Below are 19,580 nucleotides of genomic sequence, written 5' to 3' on the forward strand. Positions count from 1 at the left end.
CCAATTCTAAATGTGTTAGCAAATTGAAAACAATTGAAGTGAAGTGAACTTCACTGAAGTTTCAGAGATCTGGGGAGTTGGGGGTGGGTGTATCGGCTGAAGAAAACAATTAAGACACTATGGAATGACATTCCATTTAAAACATCACAACAAAGGATTTTGGCTAGAAGTCCATGAGTGTACAAAGTAAATTGGAGCTGAACTCTGTTTAAGAGGACCAGGGATTTGGGGGCAGTGAAAGGGGTAAAAACTCATGGCTGGTTAACTGTACTCTAGATATTATTCCATAGTTCATTTTCATTTTAGGCAAGTGGCCAAATCAAAATTATGAATAACTTGGAAAATGATGCCGCAAGTAACAGCTTTAAAGCAGCAATCCATGATGATGTTTTAGAACATAGGAACAGGCCAATCAGCCCTAGAGTCTGTACTTCAATTCAACACGATTTCAACATATATGCAAACATAACTGTTATTAAAAAAATTATTCATGGATATGGGGCGTGCAAGTTAGGCAGCATTTATTAACCATTACTAACTGCTCAAGGTGGTGATACAGATCTACCATCTTAAACCAATGCATTTCATTAGGTACAGGGCAATGATGTTGAAGTGGAGCAGGTAAGGGAGCCAAAATTCAAGGTGAAAGTAACTGTGAAGGAACAGTAACATAATTCCAAATCTGGATGTTGTGGGGCTCGGAAAGGAACTTGTAGGTGATAATGCTCACATGCATTTGCTGTCTTTGTTTCTCTTATCAGTAGAGGTTAGGGACAGTAGACCATTCAGCTTGTTGAGCCTGTGTCTGGATTAGAGTGGTGCTGGAAAAGCACAGCCAGTCATACAGCATGAGTTTGTTGAGCCTGTGGCCTTTTTAAGATGATTTTATCTGATGATCCACTTCAGTCCCTTTCCTCACACCATCACCATATCTCTTTACATCATGGATATTTAGAAATCTATAATTCTCTACACATACTCAATGGCTACACCTCTCAAGCCCTCTGGAGTCGAGAGTTCCAAGGTTCACAACTGAGTGAAGAAATTTCTCCTCATCTCAGTCTTAGTGGCTTTCCCCTTATTTTGAAATTGTTCCCCCTAGTTCTAGACTCCCCAACTGGGGAAAAGTTTTACCTGCATTTACCAGTCTATACCTTTAAGCATGTGGCAGGTTTCAACCAGATTATCTCTCATTCTTCAAAACTCTCGAGAGCACAGTCCCGATTTCCCCAATCCCTCTTCATACACAGTCTGGTGACCCTTTGCTGCACTCCCTCAATAGCAATGATATCCTTCCTAAGTAAGCTATGCACATACTGCTTCAGGTGCAGTCTAATCAAGGTTCTATATAACTGAAGCAAGACTTTGTTACTTCTTTATTTAAATCCTCTTACAATTACAGCTAAATGCCATTAGCCTACGCAATATCTTGCAGCACCTGCATGTGAGCCTTCAGTGATGTATCGCTGAGGCCACCCAGGTCCCTTTGTACATTTACATTTTTTAATCTCTTAGCATTTAAGAAACATTAGCTTCTTCTTACTCAGATTTTTCTTGTTAGCCAAAACTTAATCTATTTCTGTATATCATTGTCTATCCCACGTGCTTGAGTTTGCTAACAAAACTCCTGCAGCATACATTAAAGTGTGTGTCAAGTGTGATTTCCCATTTACAAATCCTTGCTGACAGTGCCCAATCAGATCTTTATTGCAGATTTGGATAATGCTGTCAAAGAAGCCTTGGTGACTTGGTGCAGTGCATCTCATAGATAGCACACATTGTTGCCACTATGACTTAGTAATGGAGAGTGTGAATGTTTAGGTAATACACAGTAAATGGCAGGACCCTTAGGAGCATTGATATACAAAGGAATTTTGAGGTCCAAGATGTGGCAACACACGTGGATAAGGTGATAAAGACAGCCTATACTATGTCTACCTTCATCAGCTGGGGCATTGAATATAACAGTTGGTATATATGTTGCAGCTACACAAGACTTTGGTTATGTTACATTTGAAGTACTGTACACAGTTCTGGTTGCCACACTATAGGAAGGATGTAGAGGCTTTGGAGAGAGTGCAAAAGCAGTTTATCAGAATGTTGCCTAGGTTAGAGTGCATTAACTTAAGGAGATGTTGGACAAACTTGGATTGTTTTCGCAACTCCATCAGAGGCTGTTTCCCAGGGTGGAAATGTCAAATACTAGAGGGCATAAATTTAAGGTGAGAGGAGAAGAGTTGAAAGGAGGCATGCAAGGAAATGTGTCTTCTTACACAAAAGTGCCTGAAACAAACTGCCAAGGTATGTGGTAGAAACAGATACGATTGATAAATTTAAGAGGTATTTAGACTGACCAAGAACAGACAGGCAACAGAGGAATACTGACCACGTGCAGGCAGACAGTATTAGCTTAGAATGGCATCATGGTAGGTACAGGAATGGTGGGCCGAAGGGCCTGTTCCAGTGTTGTAGTGTTCAAAGCAGATAGGGGTTAATCAAGTAGGTCCTGCATGTTGTTGAGCTCGAGTATTGTTGAAGCTCACACATTCAGGCAAGGGGAATGTATGTCATCATACTCCTGACTTGTGCCTTGTAATTGGTGGACATGCTTTGAAGAATCAGGTGGTGAGAATTCCTAGTCTCTAACCTGCTCCTGTGGCTACAATATTCGTATTCCTGGTCCAGTTCAGTTTCTGGTTAATGGTTGCTCCCATGTTGAAAGCAGAGGATACAGCAATGGTAATGTCATTGAATATCAAGGGAACATTGCTAGATTTCCTCTTGTTTTAGATGGTTAATGCAGGTTAGCCCAAGCCTACATGTGGTTCAAGATTTGCTGCCTCTGGACAGAAATTACTTCAGTGGCAACAATGAGTACTATCCAAGAGATGCACTGCACCAACTCACCAAGGCTTCTTTGACAACATTATCCAAATGTGCAATAAAGATCTGAGGTGTTGTAAATGGTGCTGAACATGGGATCAATAGTGAACTTCCCCACTTCTGATCTTATGATGAAAGAAGGTCATTAATGAAACAGCTGAAGATCGCTGGGCCTAGGTCTCTACCTTAGGGAAAGAAAGGCTCTTGTGGTGGAATGGTAGTGTCCCTACCTCTGAATCAAAAGGCTCAGGTTTAGCTCCCACCTGCTTCAGAAGCATGTAATAATATGTGAACAGATTGATTAGAAAATATCTACCCTGGGGAATTTCTGCAGAGATATTCCGGAAGTGAAATAGTTAACCTTTAATAATTGCAACCAACTTTCTTGGTATTAAGCATGACTCTAACCAATGGAGAGTTTTCTCCATGATTCCTACTGATGCCAGTTTACTAAGGTTCCTCGATGCCATGCTTAGTCAAATGCTACCTTGATGCCGGGGAACTGTCACCAACTCATCACTTGAGCAAAGAGTTGAGTGCATTTGGCTTTGTTACCAATCTATTCATGAGCGAGATTATGTATGAGCAATTACTTGCTCTTAACCCCATCTCTCTTAATATCGTTGGATATTAAAAATCTAACAATCTGAGGTTTAAAAATTATCGTTGATTAGGCAGCAATTGCTGTTTGTGGAAGAAAGTTTCAAACTTCTACAGTGTTTTGTCCACAGAAGCATTCCCTAATTTCACTCCTGAAGGTCTGACTATAATTTGTAGGTTATGTCCCCTAACACATATTTCCAAACCTTGTAAATAGTTTCTACCTACCTTATCTGTTCACTGTAATATTTTGAAAACTTTGATCAAATCACTACTCATGCCCCTAAATTCCAACTTAACAGTACAAGCTTGTTCACAATTCTGACAGGCCTACTTATAGCAAGCTATATACTACGTGCTGTAGTGATCAATTTCAACTTATTTCCCATTTTCTGCAATGCCGATCTGAAAGCCATTTGGGAGAAGTACGACCAGAGTGGAAATTTGCATGTGGCAAAAAGCCAAGTTAATGAAATACTAATAGGAGCTCAAGGCTGCACGCAATAATTATTCAATACAAATAAAAAAAAATGTTTTTTCTACTTTTGCATGGTACCTGTCCATCTTCCTCCGATACAAGCAGCATTGGAATGAGACATTCAGGTTCACTAGCTTGACCAGCTTCATCAACAAAAACATGAGTAAAGTGCCCAATCCTTTGATTAAATAAAAACAAAAATAGTAGATAATTATAGCTATCCAGCTTAGACTTAAAATTCCACTCAATCTTCATCAATCTTTCAGGGCAAAACAAAGGATGTAAATTGGATGACAGTGCCCCAGATAACTTTTACTGTCTTGTTCTATAAAGCTGGCATGAGGAACTCTGGAAGATTGTCATGGTTCTCATAACCTCCAGGAAGGGGGACCTTCAGAGGTAATGAACTTCGACTTCTTTCAGTGATCCAATTTTCCAAAACATGTGATTCTAGCGTATCACTAGCTTCAGATTCTCCATTCCCAAATGCTCTTAAGATTATTTATAAGCAATTTAAAATCCACTTTATGTATAGCCTGTCCCATACTGACCACTGGATACTTCCAAACTGAGCATATTGAACATGGGACTTTGTTCCAGGACCATTGTTCCGGGAAGGGTGTGTAGAAAGATGGAGTGGAAATTGGACACAGGATATGTCATAGGGACCAGGAAGACAATTAATGCAGCAAGTTTGGTGAAATACACTGAGAGAATCATTAGACCTCCGAGCAACTTGGACTTAGCCAAATAAACTAAGATTCAGTCTCCAGTCTATTTAATACTGTAAAACATGAGTTTACACCCTCTGCACGCATTTTCAAAAATGCAAAATCTCAACTGGAACAGATTGCATTTATTCGTACAATGATTTAGAAAGACTGCACGGAAAATGTATCATGTAGAATCACTTCATGCAAATACAATACAAATAGAAATTTAAAGCAGATGGCTTAATGTTTCTTTATACCTTAATCCAATCTGGTAAAATAATCCAGCTGTACTACACGTGCTTATTATTATTCTGCAGCGTGCTGCATCCCAAAGATCTTCACCATCTTTACTGTACAATTGTATAATTTCAGGGATGTACTGGTAGGAAAATAAAAACAGAGGCAGAATCAGAAAGTAAATGGTCAGCCTTACATCCCTTTTGTGGTATTAATAAATGCAAAACATGGTTCTACAAGATTTATCTGATTCATTTATATTTATGTACTTTTAAGTATTGGAAATATTACAATGTTCTATATCCTCTAAATGAGTCATCATTTCCACAAGGCAATGCTACTTACTGTAGGGACAGAATTTTGTGTGTTGGCTATTTTGAAAAAGGATGAGGTGAGGGTTGTGAATCTCTATTCCTACCTTTTCTTTGTCAAAAGCGTGGAAATTGATAAAATAATCAGCAGTAGAATCAATAATCAGAATGTAGTTTAAGGAAAAACAGCAAATATTCCAGTATATAAACATAATTGCGAAATGAAATGAAGGAAACTAAAACTCAGGAAAATAATGTCAATATAAATACCTTAAAAAGTTCAAATCTATATTGTCCAAAAAATTCACAAGCTCAATTATTTAGACATTAATTATCAAATATGCAATTTATTTACTTAATAAATCCAAGTATATTTTGTATGAATAATACCAGGCTTTTGAAATGGCAATTTCTCTTCTTGAATTCTCTCTCTATCCAAAGGAGCCAACAACAATTTTTTTTTAATATATGTGGCCATTCTTCATGTATGAAATTAGTCCTGGACACTCAATTCTAATGTCACCATTGATCTACAATAAAGTGCTGTCAGCAAGTGATGCTAAAAACTACTGAACTTGCTACAAATTTGGGATGAAATCTGGAACTTTCCTGATGGTAAACTCTCAGTACCATTGGATGTACAATATTTACCTGCATCATTATAGGAAATGGAATCAATAAAGCCTCGTTTTATTCACAAGTTTATCTTTGTAAAAGAAAACAAACAAAGTAAGTATAATTAAAACATTTTACAAACTAGGATGGCCTTCCTGCAAGAGTATCATTCCATATATCAGAATATTTGTGTCATAAACATGGCCCAAGGTTTTAACTGATGGGCTCAATGGAATATTTGTCCCCATTTTGTTAGTTTTAAAGGTCAACAATTTGATGGAATTTGAAATAAAAATATACATACATCCATAACAAAAGATCGTACACACAAGAAATGAATTAGGAGCAAAAGATGACACTTAAGCTGTTCAAGCCTGCTTTGTCATTCAATATGATCATGGCTGATCTGATTATTCTCCAATCCTACTACCCTCATTATCCATTCACCCCCTTGCTTATCAAGAACTTTCTATCTCCATCTTAAAAACATGCAAAGATTCTTTGCACAATATTTTGAAGAGTTCCAAAATCTTCTGAATTTTTTTTCAGCTGTCTTTAACAAAAAAAACCACTTTAAAAAAAACTGGGACCCATAGTTTCTAGATTCTCCCACAACAGTAAACATCCTTTCCATAGTCATTCAGTCAAGATAACTAAACATGTGAGATCATGAGTGAAGTTGCTTTTTCTATTCTAAGCTACAGTGGACATAAGCATAGCCTGTCCAACATTTTTTCACTAGTTAACCCATCCATTCTAGGTATTAGTCTAATAAACCTTGTATTTATATCTTTTCTTAAACAAGGAAAACAACACTGTACACAAGTGAATTCATCAATACCCTACATAACTGAAACATAACCCCTATTTTGGTGTTCAATTCTCATCACAATAAATTATAACATTCTGTTAGCATTCCAATTACTTACTATACTTGTGTAATAACCCTTTGCAATTCACACAGCAGAACACGCAGAACCTTCTTGCATATAGAGCTTGAATCTCTTACTATTTAGATAAAATGCTTCTTTTTTATTCTGCCTACCAAAATAGCAATTAAATATTTTCCCAGATTGCACTATATTTCCCAGATTTTTGTTCAGTCACTTAATCTATCTATACTCTCTTGCAGCTTCCTTATGTCCTATGCACACATTATTTTCCTACCTTTCTGTGTTATATGTACAAATCTGCAAATTTAGCTATTTCCTAAAGAATTTATCATACCAAAATATCATACCTCTGCAGGTCTGCAAGTGGCATTAACTCGCACCATGTCTCCTTGTTTCAACAAATTGCTTTCATGTAAACGTAAACACAGTAGGTCAGCAGCACTGTTGGATGGAGCACAAGCCAAAATCCGACTGTCTGGTAAGGTAAAGTGGATCTAAACAGAAACAAATGAAGACTGAGTTTGCTCCACATTGGGCAATAAAATAAACTAAAATTAATCTTCTGCTGAAATAGCAATTTGCTATTCTAAAGCTTCATGCACAGCCCTTATCACATCTGTTTATCAGTGTTATGATAATTGGCTAAGTGAACTAAGTTTTAAAATATATTGATAATTTGCTTACGTCATAAAGTAAATCTGACTTAACAAGGACTTCTTAAAACGGTATCATTGCTTGACAATCCTGAGTTTAATGATACTATTAAATTTGGCCGGCCTGATAGAGTGCCCTTTCATATTGTGGCAGCACATGGGTACTCATGGTTCCTCAGGAAGTGACTTGTCAATATTAGCTGTGGAGTGAGAGATGAAGAGAAGCAACTGAACTCAGACACTTCTCCAGAGAAAATGCTGATCTTAGTGGAGGCAGAATAGGACATAGGCCAATTCAAGAAAATGAAATCAGAAAATATACAAGTGTGCTGGTGCCCTTGTTAAAACAGATCGTTAACTTGTTTTAACTACAGGGCAAATCCATTTGCACTATGTGAATCACCAGAGGCTGTGACCAGCCAGCCAGTGTAATTGTAAATTATGCTAATTCCTATAAATACCAAAAATGAAATACCTGCAAGATTGCTTCGAGGATAGTGACTGTTTTTCCAGTGCCAGGAGGTCCAAATACAATATATGGTATTGGTCTGCATTCACCACGAAGTATCCTCTTGACTGCAGACTTTTGATAGTCATTCAGGAGAGAGTTAAAGAAAGTACATTCTTGCCCATTGGATTGTTTGCCTGTATAATTTCCTCCTATATTATGATGTATGAAATTGGAGGTAGTGTTATAGTTGAAATGTCTGACTAGAAAGTGTTAAAATGGGTTAGCATAACTCACAAGAAAATGAAATGCAGGTGGCATTAAAATCGTTGACTGAATTAACCATTTTTTATGAAGTTCATAGAGTCATAGAGATGTACAGCAGGGAAACAGACTCCTCGGTCCAACTCATCCATGCCGACCAGATATCCCAACCCAATCTAGCCCCACCTGCCAGCACCTGGCCAATTCATATACCCATCCAGATGCCTTTTAAATGTTGCAATTGTACTAGCCTCTGCCACTTCCTCCGTATACATACCACCCTCTGACTGAAAAACATTGCCCCTTTGGTCTCTTTTTTTAATCTTTCCCCTCTCACCCTAAACCTCTACGTCTGGACTCTCCCTCCCCCAACCCCCCCCCCCCCCCCCCCACCCCCCACCCCCCACCCCAGAGAAAAGACTTTGTCTATTTATCCTATCCATACTCCTCATAATTTTATAAACCTCTAAAAGATCTCCCCTCAGCCTCCGACACTCCAGGGAAAACAGCCCTAGCCTATTCAACCTCTCCCTATAGCTCAAATTCTCCAAGCCTGGGAACATCCTTGTAAATCTTTTCTGAACCCTTTCAAGTTTCTTTAAACTTAGATTGGGGCAGGTATGTGCAGAAGATGCAGAAAGCTGCTTGGATTCCTTTCTCTTGTTTGGAAATGTAATATATTACAATGCTGGGGCCAGGGGGAAGGTGCTGAAAACAGCCAAAACACAGTCCTTAAAACACTGAGCTAATAGGGCGGCACAGTGACTCAGTGGTTAGCACTGCTGCCTCACAGCACCAGGGACCCAGGTTCGATTCCCCATGTCTGCGTGGGATTCTGCCTGGTGCTCCAGTTGCCTGTCACAATCCAAAGATGTGCAGATTAAGTGAATTGGCCATGGTAAGTTGTCCATAGTGTTCAGGGATGCGTAGGCCAGGTGCATTAGTCAGAGGTAAACATAGGGTAGGGGAATGAGTCCAGATGAGTTACTCTTCGGAGGGTCGGTGTGGACTTGTTGGGCTGAAGGGCCCGTTTCCACACTGAGGGATTCTAATTGCAGTATGATTTTCCAAAATCAGCTACAAAATTGAATGTTGACCTCCTGTGTAGAATCATCTGGCCTACATTTTAAAAGAAAGTCTCAAAGGTAGATCAGCCAGCTTTCCAATTTCCTATCTGGACTGGATACTGTGTATGTTGCAGCAAGTGTAATAATGAGATAATAATAGTAATCATATCCTAGTCAGAAACACAGTAACTTTGGATTACAAATCAAACTGTAAATGTTTTACCTCTGTATTCAACAGAAGTGAATTTCATAATTACTGGTCTGTCAAATCCAAGACTGTGATTTGCACTACCATCACCATTGTGTGCAGCAACTGACAATCCTTCAGATGCACACATCCTATAAGTTGTCCTTCCCTTCATAACTTTGTTTTCACCATCTTGGCAACAGCTCTTCTTACCTGTACAGGAACTATTTAATTTCGCAGCCACGTCCTTTTCCTGAAACAGTACAGGAATACAATGTCACATCGAGTGAATACAAGATATATTAGAAACAGATTTACATACTACACTTCTCAACTGACCATTCAATAGAAGATACCTGAAGCCTCAAAAATATGTAATGTTAAACCTAGTTTAAAAAAGTACAGTGGAGCCTGAAATAATACATTTTCCATTTACTGCATTGCTATTTTGAGCATGTGTGTAATAAACTGTGAATAATGTTTAAACAATAATATTTAATACTTCACACTAAAGCCAGAATTGCTCCATTTTGTTTTAATTTAAAAAAAATTGACCTCCATGTTTCTTCCTGAACATGTTGTTTAATTGGATAATATTAGCAAAAATTATGGACAAATGACTAGGTGGTCTTGCTGCATATTAAGCATTGGTTTCATTCCATTACTAACTCTCTGAGCAAATTTTACCTGCTGAGGCCATCATTATCTATTCACATACAAAAAAAATTCCAGAGTAAGTTCTCAATGTGATAAAGGAAGGAAAATGAAATCCCTCTCCCCTTGCAGCAATTAAAATCGGAAATGGAAAATGCTCATAAAAACATTTTTGTTCAAGTCAGGATGAATTAATGAATTAAGACGAAAAATGAATTCAGCTCAAGCCAAGACTCAAAATTCACAATCTGAAGGATTTTGACTGCCTTTTCTACATTGCTAGCGATCACACAGGTATTGCACCAAATCAGTGCTTTTCAAACGAGAGTCTGCAAAATTGTGAAAAAGTGATCACCAGAGGAGGCCTTGATGCTGCTAAGGGGTGCAAGTGGAGTGCGGCTGCACACATGCAGTGTAGAGTGGGCCAGCTCTCTCAGTCAGAGGGAAAATGAAGGTACAATGAGGAGTGCTTACAGAGGCAGGGAGATCATTATTTACACCATCAGCTCCCAAGGCTCTTGAGGCTAACATTTGAAACAGGGCTCTTTACCAAAATGTCTGAGGGGTAAATTTTATTTTAGTGACAGAAATCAAAAATACTGAATTCACTGCTTTCTTATGTCTGGCTTAATACAACCTTTACATGAAAGAGAAAAAGCTCAGTTTGTACACTTAGTGAGATCAGACTAACATGTGAGTACAGTTGACAAAGTACTTATGGTGTAATTCAAGAAATCTTTAACACACACTAATGTAAACAGTTTTTAACTTCTTAAGAAAATCTTTAAATGTTTTTAAAATCCTGAAAGCATTCTTACTTTGTTAGTCTGGCCTTCCAATCTGCAGCAATTGTTTTTTTCATTTGTCACAACTGTGTAAATATCATCCCATGTAGTAACTGTCTGTGGAGGTTTTACTGCAACATTCTCTGGAAACAAAACTGGATGAATAAAAGGGATATTACTGATTGAACTAATAATTAAAAGTTTTATTATTGTTTTACAGTGGGACAAATTTATCCAACTTTCCAAGGATTTCAGTTACTCCCCCAACCTCACAAGGTGCTCAAGTGAAACACCATGGTATCAATTCAACCCTATGCCTTCCTTCATTCAACATATTCTCCCAAGTCCTGACACAAGAACTATTGTATGCAATGAAATCTCACTCAACTACGTATAACATTCTTAAACGTCATTCTTTTGGAAAACTGGTCAATCTCATTTTCCAAACAATTCAGCACTTTTCAAAATCAATTACATATGCCCATCATCTAGTTGGAGAAAAATATAGAACCATTTCCAGCAATGTGATTTGTCCATCAAATACTTATCCTACATGACACAATTCACATGCTATGTATACTTCTCATTTAAAACTCTGGATATTTTCTCTAAATGCAAATTCAGCTTTGACAATCTCCCATAACTCAAGAGACTGACCTCACATTATGATTCATAAATTCTAAACCAAGTTTAAAATATTTGAATGTAGAGTATATAAAACGCTTACAATTTGCGACCTCACCAACAACCTACAATGTCTTTTAAACAAAAAAATGTTTCAAGTTCCAATTAAACACATTTGATAATGTCAGAATCTAATTGAAGCTATTAGCAACGGAGTCAATATTTACTTTCTCAATCTTTTAGACACCCATTGATTTCACATTTCCTGAAACAAAAATATATTGCCAAGTTACCATATTAAAAATCCTATTCCTTAATTCTTCCCTATGAATATCTTCAGATTACAAATCATTCTCCAGTAAAATTCTAACTTTCATTCATTGTTTCCTTCCTTCACCCAAAGGATCATAATTGAGCCTATTATGCTTAGCATTACTATTGCTATGATTATTTCAAGGTGACTAATTTTCCTTTAGTATCTATCCTGTTAAAATATGAATTGAGCTGCCTGAATTTGCCAGCCATCATGAACAGTAAAACTTTGCTTCCTATACTGCCTTGTTGTTTAAACTGTATGTGCCTAATACAAACAAGTTAACGCTTCCATAAGTGGCGTGGGCTTGATGAATGCCGATTGGTTTAGTTTCTCAAACTTGTGCTGCTATAGGACTGTTAAAGCTAACCTCTCACATTTTCCTTGTAGTTTTATTTTATTGCATTGAATGAAAATGCAGATCATTTTTATAACACTAAACAAATAATTCATTCAATGCTTGCTTAGAAATAGATTTATTTCCATGAAAAGCAACATAAGAAATAGGAGCAGGGGTAGACCACACAGAGTTCAGACTGCTCTATCATTTAATACATTCATTGATGACCATCAGTCTCCACTCCCATAACCTCCAATTTCCTGAGACCAAAACATTTGTCTACTCAGCCATACATATATTCAACAATGGAGCATCTCTGGAGTATAGTATTCCATAGATTCATAACTATTTAAATGAAATCAATGCTCTTCATCTCAGTCCTAAGGAGATGAGTCCTAACCCTAATCCTTAGCCCAAGAATCTCCCCTCCCACTTTTTCTAGATTCCCAGCCAGCGGATTTCAGAGGATCGAAGACTACCTTGTCAAGCTCCTTCAGAATTGTGCATATTTCAATGAGATCACCTCTCATTCTAAATTACAGAGTGAGAGTGGGTCTAATTCATTCATCCTCATGAACTGTTAACTGACCACCTCCAATGTAAGGATATCCTTTTTGAAATAGGGAGATTAAAATTGTACATGGTACTCCAGGTCTTGCCTCAGTGAAACCCGATATAACCATAGTGTGTAATAAGGAAATTTTGCTATGTACTTCAATCCCCTTGCAATTGAGACCAATATGCCATTTGTTTTCCTAACTTCTAATCATGTTTATATTCTAAATATATTGCTTGTAGAAGTGTACCTGAGTCCATCTGAACATCAACATTTTCAAACTTGCACCCCTCTTAAAAAAGTATTCTGCTTTTCTACTCTCACTAACAAAGTGACAAACTCTTCACTTCCTCACATTATATCCCCTCACAATCTTGTTGCACACTCACTTCACCTGTCTGCAACTCTAGAAACCTCTGTCCTTCTCATAGTTATCATTCCCACTTAGCTTTATATCAAAATTAGAGTCTCTATTTTCAGTCTTTTCATTTAAGTCATTTACATTGATTGACATCATGTTGTATTCTAGTTACAGTCTGACAAGTTGAAAACGTGCCATTTATCCTTCCTGCTTCACATCCAATAACCAATTCTTTATGAATATTAATTTATTACCTCTGATCTCATGTGCCCTTCTCTAGGTGAAAGCGATTCTCCTTACCAGCTCTCCTCAAAAAAATTCATGTGTCAGAAAAGATTTTCCTTTCATAAATCTGTGTTTACTTGGTCACTCTATAATGTTTTAAGTGTACTAGCAAAACTTTCAAAAGAGCTTCCAGAATGTTCCTAATGACTGATGTCAGACTAACCTGTCTGTGGTTTTCTCTACTCACTTTTTTTGTAAAGCAGTTACATTTACTAACTTCCAATTTATGTTAGCAGTCCACGAATTTAGAAACTTTTGAAAAGCTATAATCAGCTCATCTGCAACCTCTGCAGCTGTTTTGGAACCCTAGGTCTTGGAAATTTGTCAGATATTAGTGCTTTAAGTTTCTACAACACTTCTCTGCTAACATTAATTACCTCAAATTTCTCACTTATTTTAGCTTCATGGTTAATTTCTATTTCTGGTATGCAGTTTGTGTTTTCTAGTGTGAAGGCAAACACAAAATATTTGTTCAATATCTTTGCCATTTCCTCATTGCCCATGATAATTGCTCTTATCTCTGCCTCCAAGGCGCCAATATCTGGCTACAGCTTCCAGCTCTACCTTTAGAATACTTCATATTCTAATTTTATCCCTTTTAACAACTTTTTGGTGGCTCTTCACTAGTCTCCAGCTGACAGTTATTCTTTGTCACCTGTGATGCTTCTTCTTTTAATCCAATAAAAAGATTTTATTTTCCAGAGTTGGACCACGGATGGACCTTTCCTGCTAAGTGTTTGTTTTTTCCAATGAAATTTGTCTTGCTGAATACTTTGAGTCATTTCTTCAAACATTTTCATATTTATCACTATACTTTCTATTCTATTTAACCAATCCACCTTTGTCAATTCTCAATTCATACCGGTGTAATTAGCTTTGCTTAAATTTAAGATTTTTGTTTGTGACCACATTATGTTGCCTCCAAAGTTAAAATGGAATTCAATTAAGATATGATCACTTTCTCCCCTGATGATTTTTTCTATAACCAAGATTACTAATTAACTCTGCACCATTGCAAAAACAGAAAATAGCTTTATCACCAAATGGTTCAACAACTTCATGTTCCAGGTGCCTAACTCCAGTCTAAGGTTTAGGAGTCCCCACAATTATTGTATTGCCTTTGTTACATGCTCCAATTATATATGTTTATAAATAGTTTGCCCAATAGTAGGCATCCCTCCCACATGAAATGAGTTATCTTCTCAAAGAATCCAAGAAACTTCACAATAAAATATCACAAATGCACAGCAATGAGTGTAATGTGAATCCTGGTGAATGGTTCAGAAGCCATAACTTCTTTTATTTCTCAACATCATTAATAATGATGATGATACAGGCATAAATGAGTATAACAAAAAAAAAGTAAATTAGCTTGCTGTGTGATGTCAGTTTTGGCTGATTTATGTGAAATTTTATAATATTTACCAGTCTTTTAAATTTCAAGTACAAAACACAAAATGTCACTTCTATATTTTGGAGGAGAACTCCCCCCAAAATTCCTTTTTTGACACTCAAGAAACAGTGGAATTAGAAGTTATGAATACCTTGTTCACCAAGATGAATAGCTTGTTCCACAGCAAATAGGCATCTCCGAGTTGAAGTTCTAAAATACAAAATGTTCCAAATCAATATAAATCAATTCATAGGCTGTACCAACTAATTTTTTAAGTGAATTCCTGTGTCCTCAATTTCTACTTTAACGTGAGTTTCTTTTTCCACAGAATTGGTTTTTCAAGATGCAACTACTATGCATTAGTAGTTTTACCTGTTATATGTAAACTCCACATCCATAGGCTCCCCTCCATAGGCTTGCTGAAATGAAGAATTAAACTTCAGTACAAGCTCATCTTCATACACCTGCACCAAGAGATCAGAGGGAAAATGTGTTTACTTTGAGTACAGAAAGATTAACATATTTTTAATATCCAAAGCAGCGAAGGCAAAATTACAAAGAGCTTTGGAATACATAAATTATAGAGTCACGAGAGATCTGACAAAGCCATGCTGAAGTAAAGGTCCTCAACTGCAGCACTAATGTAGTTTCTGTGTATCTGCTAGGTCGAGGATGGAAATTGCCCAGAAGAGGGTATGAAGCCACACTGACTGCCTAACTGTCTTCTGTGGCCTTGTCCATACTCACTGGCTCCAATGGTTGATGTGTGATATATGTGATGCCAGTAGACACTGCAAGGATTGGAATACTTTGTGGAAACTATAAATAATATAACTTGGCTCTCTAAGTTTCCCTTCATTGTATTCAAATTATTTAAAGGAACAAATAAAAAAGGCTAAAGTTGTGATCCACATTGAAGAGAAGTAACTAAAGTTACGGAGATGGAATCGTTATGGATTTCCAGAATTCATTCGATGACGTTCCTTGGAAGAGACAGTTCATGAAAAGCTGAAGCCTATGAGATTGAAGGCTAATTAGTGATCTGCTTGGAAAATTGGCTGATCAGCATGAAACAGAAAGAGTGATAGCAAGGAGGAAATCTGAACAATTGGACATGATGACTGATGTATCATGTATCTGTAGTGGGTCCTCTACTGTTCACATATTTATTTCAGACATGAGAAGTGGACTCGAAAGTCACACAACTACATTCATTGATGGCACAAAAACATGCGACATCATAAGCAGTATAAAATCCATCAGTATCTCCTTGTAAATTTGCATGAATGGGCACAACACTGGCCAATGGGATTTCAATCGAGGGAAATGAGAGGTCATTCAATTTGGACTTGTTAGAACAGGAGACTTTATAAATTTGGCAAGGCTAGAAGCAGTGGAGGTACAAAAGAACATGAAGGTTCAGTAACATACATCTACTAAAATGCTTTGAATGGAAACAACAAGTAATAAAAACAGGCTAAAGGAATGCTGGCCCTTAAATCTGGATGACTAGAAGTCACCCTTCAGCTCTCCAAAGTCTTGCTTACAGGAAAATAAAACAGTAAAACTTGGAAGCAACAGCACAGGACCATGCTAGAGTCTCACATTGAAGAATCAAGACAAGTTCAGACCAATTTCATCATTTCCAAGTTTCACTGTTTTTTTTTCCTTTTGTCTGACCATCAAAGTAGAGGACTTTAAATTACCATCCTAACAAGGGCAGCATGGACGAACCAGAATAACAGATGTACTCCAAGGGTTAAATTACAGACAGATTATACAAACTAGGGCTGTATTCCCTGGAATTTTAGAAGATCAAGAACTGATATGATCAAATTTTTCAAGATATTAGAGGAATATATAGACTAGATACATGGGAGGTATCCCGCTGGTTGAGAAATCTTGGGTTAGGGACGAGTCTAAAAACTAGAGACAGACCTTTAAGATTGATATTGGCAAACATTTCTACACAGAAAGGGTGAAAGAACTTTGGAACTCTTTCTAACTAGCAACCTCTACACTAATGATAAATTTAAAAATCAGGGATAAGATAGAAGAGCAACAGTGGCTAAAAGGAGTTACGTCACAGATAAGTGAACATCTCATCATCTGGCAGAACAGCTCAAATGGGCTGAACGGCCTCTTTCTATCTCTGGAATTGTAATGCTCTGATCAAACATATTTACTTACCAAGAATTTGTTAAATATAAAACACTACACTTTAGCACAAGTCAGCAGGTTCAGAGGGAGAGTATGTGAGAAATTTGTAAAGGCAAGCACACTAACCATGAGATAATTCACATTGATATAAAATCCCCAGTGTAAAAGGAGTCGATTTGGCCCATGGAGCCCACACAGATATCACGCCCCCCCCCCCCCCCCCCCCCCCCCCCGCCCCCCCACCAAGAGCATCCCAACCAGACCCACCCACTTACCCTGTATATAGGCAGAAGTGGTCACTGCAGATTCTGGAGATTAGAGTCAGGATGAGAGTGATGCTGGAAAAGCACAGCAGGTCAAGCAGCATCCGAGGAGCAGGAAAAATTGATGTTTCAGGCAAAAGCCCTTTAACAGGAATGGCTTTTGTCAGAAACATCGATTTTCCTGTTCCTCAGAAGCTGCCTAACCTGCTATGCTTTTCCAGCACCACTCTCATCTTGACCCTTACCCTGTATATCCCATGGCTAATCCACCTAGCCTGCATATCCCTGGGCACTGTGGGTAATTTAGCATTGCCAATCCACCTAACCTGCACATGTCTGGACTGAGGGATGAAACCCTTGCAGACAAGAGGAGAATGTGTGTGCAGTTTGCACATAGTCACCCGAAGCTAGAATCAAACCCCGGTCCCTCGTACTGTGAGGCAGCAGTGCTAACCACTGAGCCATGGTGTTGCCCCTAACATTTAATTAATAGATGCCCCCTTTAATCCAGAGAAGCTAATTTCCTGACCCCAAGTGGACATCATTGGAAACACCCTAAGTTTCTTTATCAAAATTAATAAGAACACAAGGACAGATGTAGTGAATTCACACACACTCAGTTAGCCCATTGCTGATCCCTGTTAGAACTCCATTTCTCTGAACCTAGTGTGAATAGAAAATGTAATATCAACTGGAACAAAATGTTTAAGAGATCCAGCCATTAGTGCAAGGGTGAACATTGAGAGGTAACAAATGATTTTTCTTCTAAATTAACACAAATGTTTGAATATAAGGTGGCACAGTGGCTCAGTGGTTAAAACTGTTGCCTCACAGGGACCTGGGTTCAATTCCAGTCTCGGGTGACTGGCTGTGTGGAGTTTGCACATTCTCCCAGTGTCTGCGTAGGTTTCCTCCAGGTGCTCTGGTTTCTTCCCACAGTCCAAAGATGTGCAGGTCAGGTGAATTGGCCATGCTAAAGTACCCATAGTGTTCACGGATGTATAGGTTAGGTGCATTAGTCAGGGGAAATGTAGAGTAATAGAATAGGGCAACGGGTCTGGCTGGGATACTCTATGGAGGGTCGGTGTGGACTTGTTAGGCCAAATAGCCTGTTTTCACACTGTATGATTTCTATGATTCTACAATATTGATGCAATAAAATCCTTTTAAAATTTCCGTAATGCCATAATTTCCGTCATATAGTTGTAGCTGAGAATTTTGGTTTTGAATGCATTGTACGCAGTTGGGTAAGAAAGTGGAATGTTTAAATACTAAACTGAATTAGGATCTGCACATTTCCCAGAATATTGTTAGCCCAGAGTCAGGGTGAAGCCTACTTACCTCCAGTACAAAGCCAGAATATCGTACTTCAGATTCTGTATAACATGAATTCTTTAATATGATTCGGTCACCTAATGGCAAAGAAAATAAATTTCAAAAAATTTTAAAAGTCTTAATAAATATTAAGGCATTTGTCCAAATAACAGCATTTCAAAAATCCACTTTCCATTCACCAATGATTTGATGTACCCTTCATGTCAATAACTGAGAAAGAATCAGTCAAGTTTCTTTCTCATCCCCAAACGATTTACCTCAAATATAACCTTGAACATAAAACACATCACTGAATGAGAGTTAAGTTGAAAATTACAGGTTATGCTGTTTCAAGCTATTTAAGTTTTTGACACTACATTTCTGTTTTGCTATGTAATTTATATTGTGTATTTCAAAGTGTTGGTGAATTCAACATTTTCACTGTAATAACACACAAATTGTGTTATCTGTATATTTTCATGTTATCAGCAACGGAATACAGTATTGCTTTCAACCGCTAAGTGTGGGGGCATTTCCTTTCACTCAGCAGATAATTGCACTAGCTATACTGGAGCCACATTTCAACTTTAATCTTCTTTCTATATCAATAAGAGGCCTTACCATTAATTGCAAATAACAAGACATGTTATTCCCCCCAGAGTCACTAACAGCATAACTTTTTAAACTAGTTTGACAAGAAAATGCTTCATTGATGAAGTAGTCATTGTTCAAATGGTTAGGTGAACATGAAAAACAATCCAAATGACACAAAAATCACTGAGTACTCCCAGTGTGTTGGTGCTTTGAGAACTTGCTCTGTGCAAGTTAGCTGCCATTTCTTACATTATCACAATGACCATACTTTGAAAGTACTTCACGGCCAGTATGCATTCTGGGACATGGTGTAAGGCATTATATAAATACCAAAGCTCTAGTTTCTCCCCTCTCATGGGTCCCCTCAATGATACTGAATGCCTGATAAATCCATACAAATCTTTCTCAGCACTTCAGGACAAACACTACATAAACCCGGACAGCTACTAGCTTTAAATATTTCCACCAGCTTGTCTCAGACTGTGATTCCAAACAGCAAAGTTTGAATTTTACTTTGGATATTTTTGTTGATGTACTATGTGAATACATTTCTTTTATCTAAAAGGTCGTAAGAATGCTGATTAATAGA

At 37.6% G+C, this 19,580-nt stretch overlaps 1 protein-coding gene across 1 annotated transcript in view; it reads right to left on the reverse strand.

The window, feature by feature from the left end:
- The window catches only part of mov10l1 (Mov10 like RNA helicase 1), a 61,773-nt gene that overhangs the window by 14,885 nt on the left and 27,308 nt on the right, over positions 1-19,580 (reverse strand). The window contains exons 11-19 of the mRNA XM_060842559.1: positions 18,425-18,495; positions 15,033-15,124; positions 14,812-14,870; positions 10,822-10,943; positions 9,563-9,602; positions 7,859-8,043; positions 7,078-7,224; positions 4,932-5,053; positions 4,040-4,139 (exon numbers count right to left, since the gene is read on the reverse strand). Coding sequence (XP_060698542.1) covers positions 4,040-4,139; positions 4,932-5,053; positions 7,078-7,224; positions 7,859-8,043; positions 9,563-9,602; positions 10,822-10,943; positions 14,812-14,870; positions 15,033-15,124; positions 18,425-18,495 — 938 coding nt within the window. The remainder of the gene's footprint in view (positions 1-4,039; positions 4,140-4,931; positions 5,054-7,077; positions 7,225-7,858; positions 8,044-9,562; positions 9,603-10,821; positions 10,944-14,811; positions 14,871-15,032; positions 15,125-18,424; positions 18,496-19,580) is intronic.

The sequence above is a fragment of the Hemiscyllium ocellatum genome, chromosome 23, assembly GCF_020745735.1.
Source record: "Hemiscyllium ocellatum isolate sHemOce1 chromosome 23, sHemOce1.pat.X.cur, whole genome shotgun sequence".
NCBI classification, from domain to species: Eukaryota; Metazoa; Chordata; class Chondrichthyes; order Orectolobiformes; family Hemiscylliidae; genus Hemiscyllium; species Hemiscyllium ocellatum.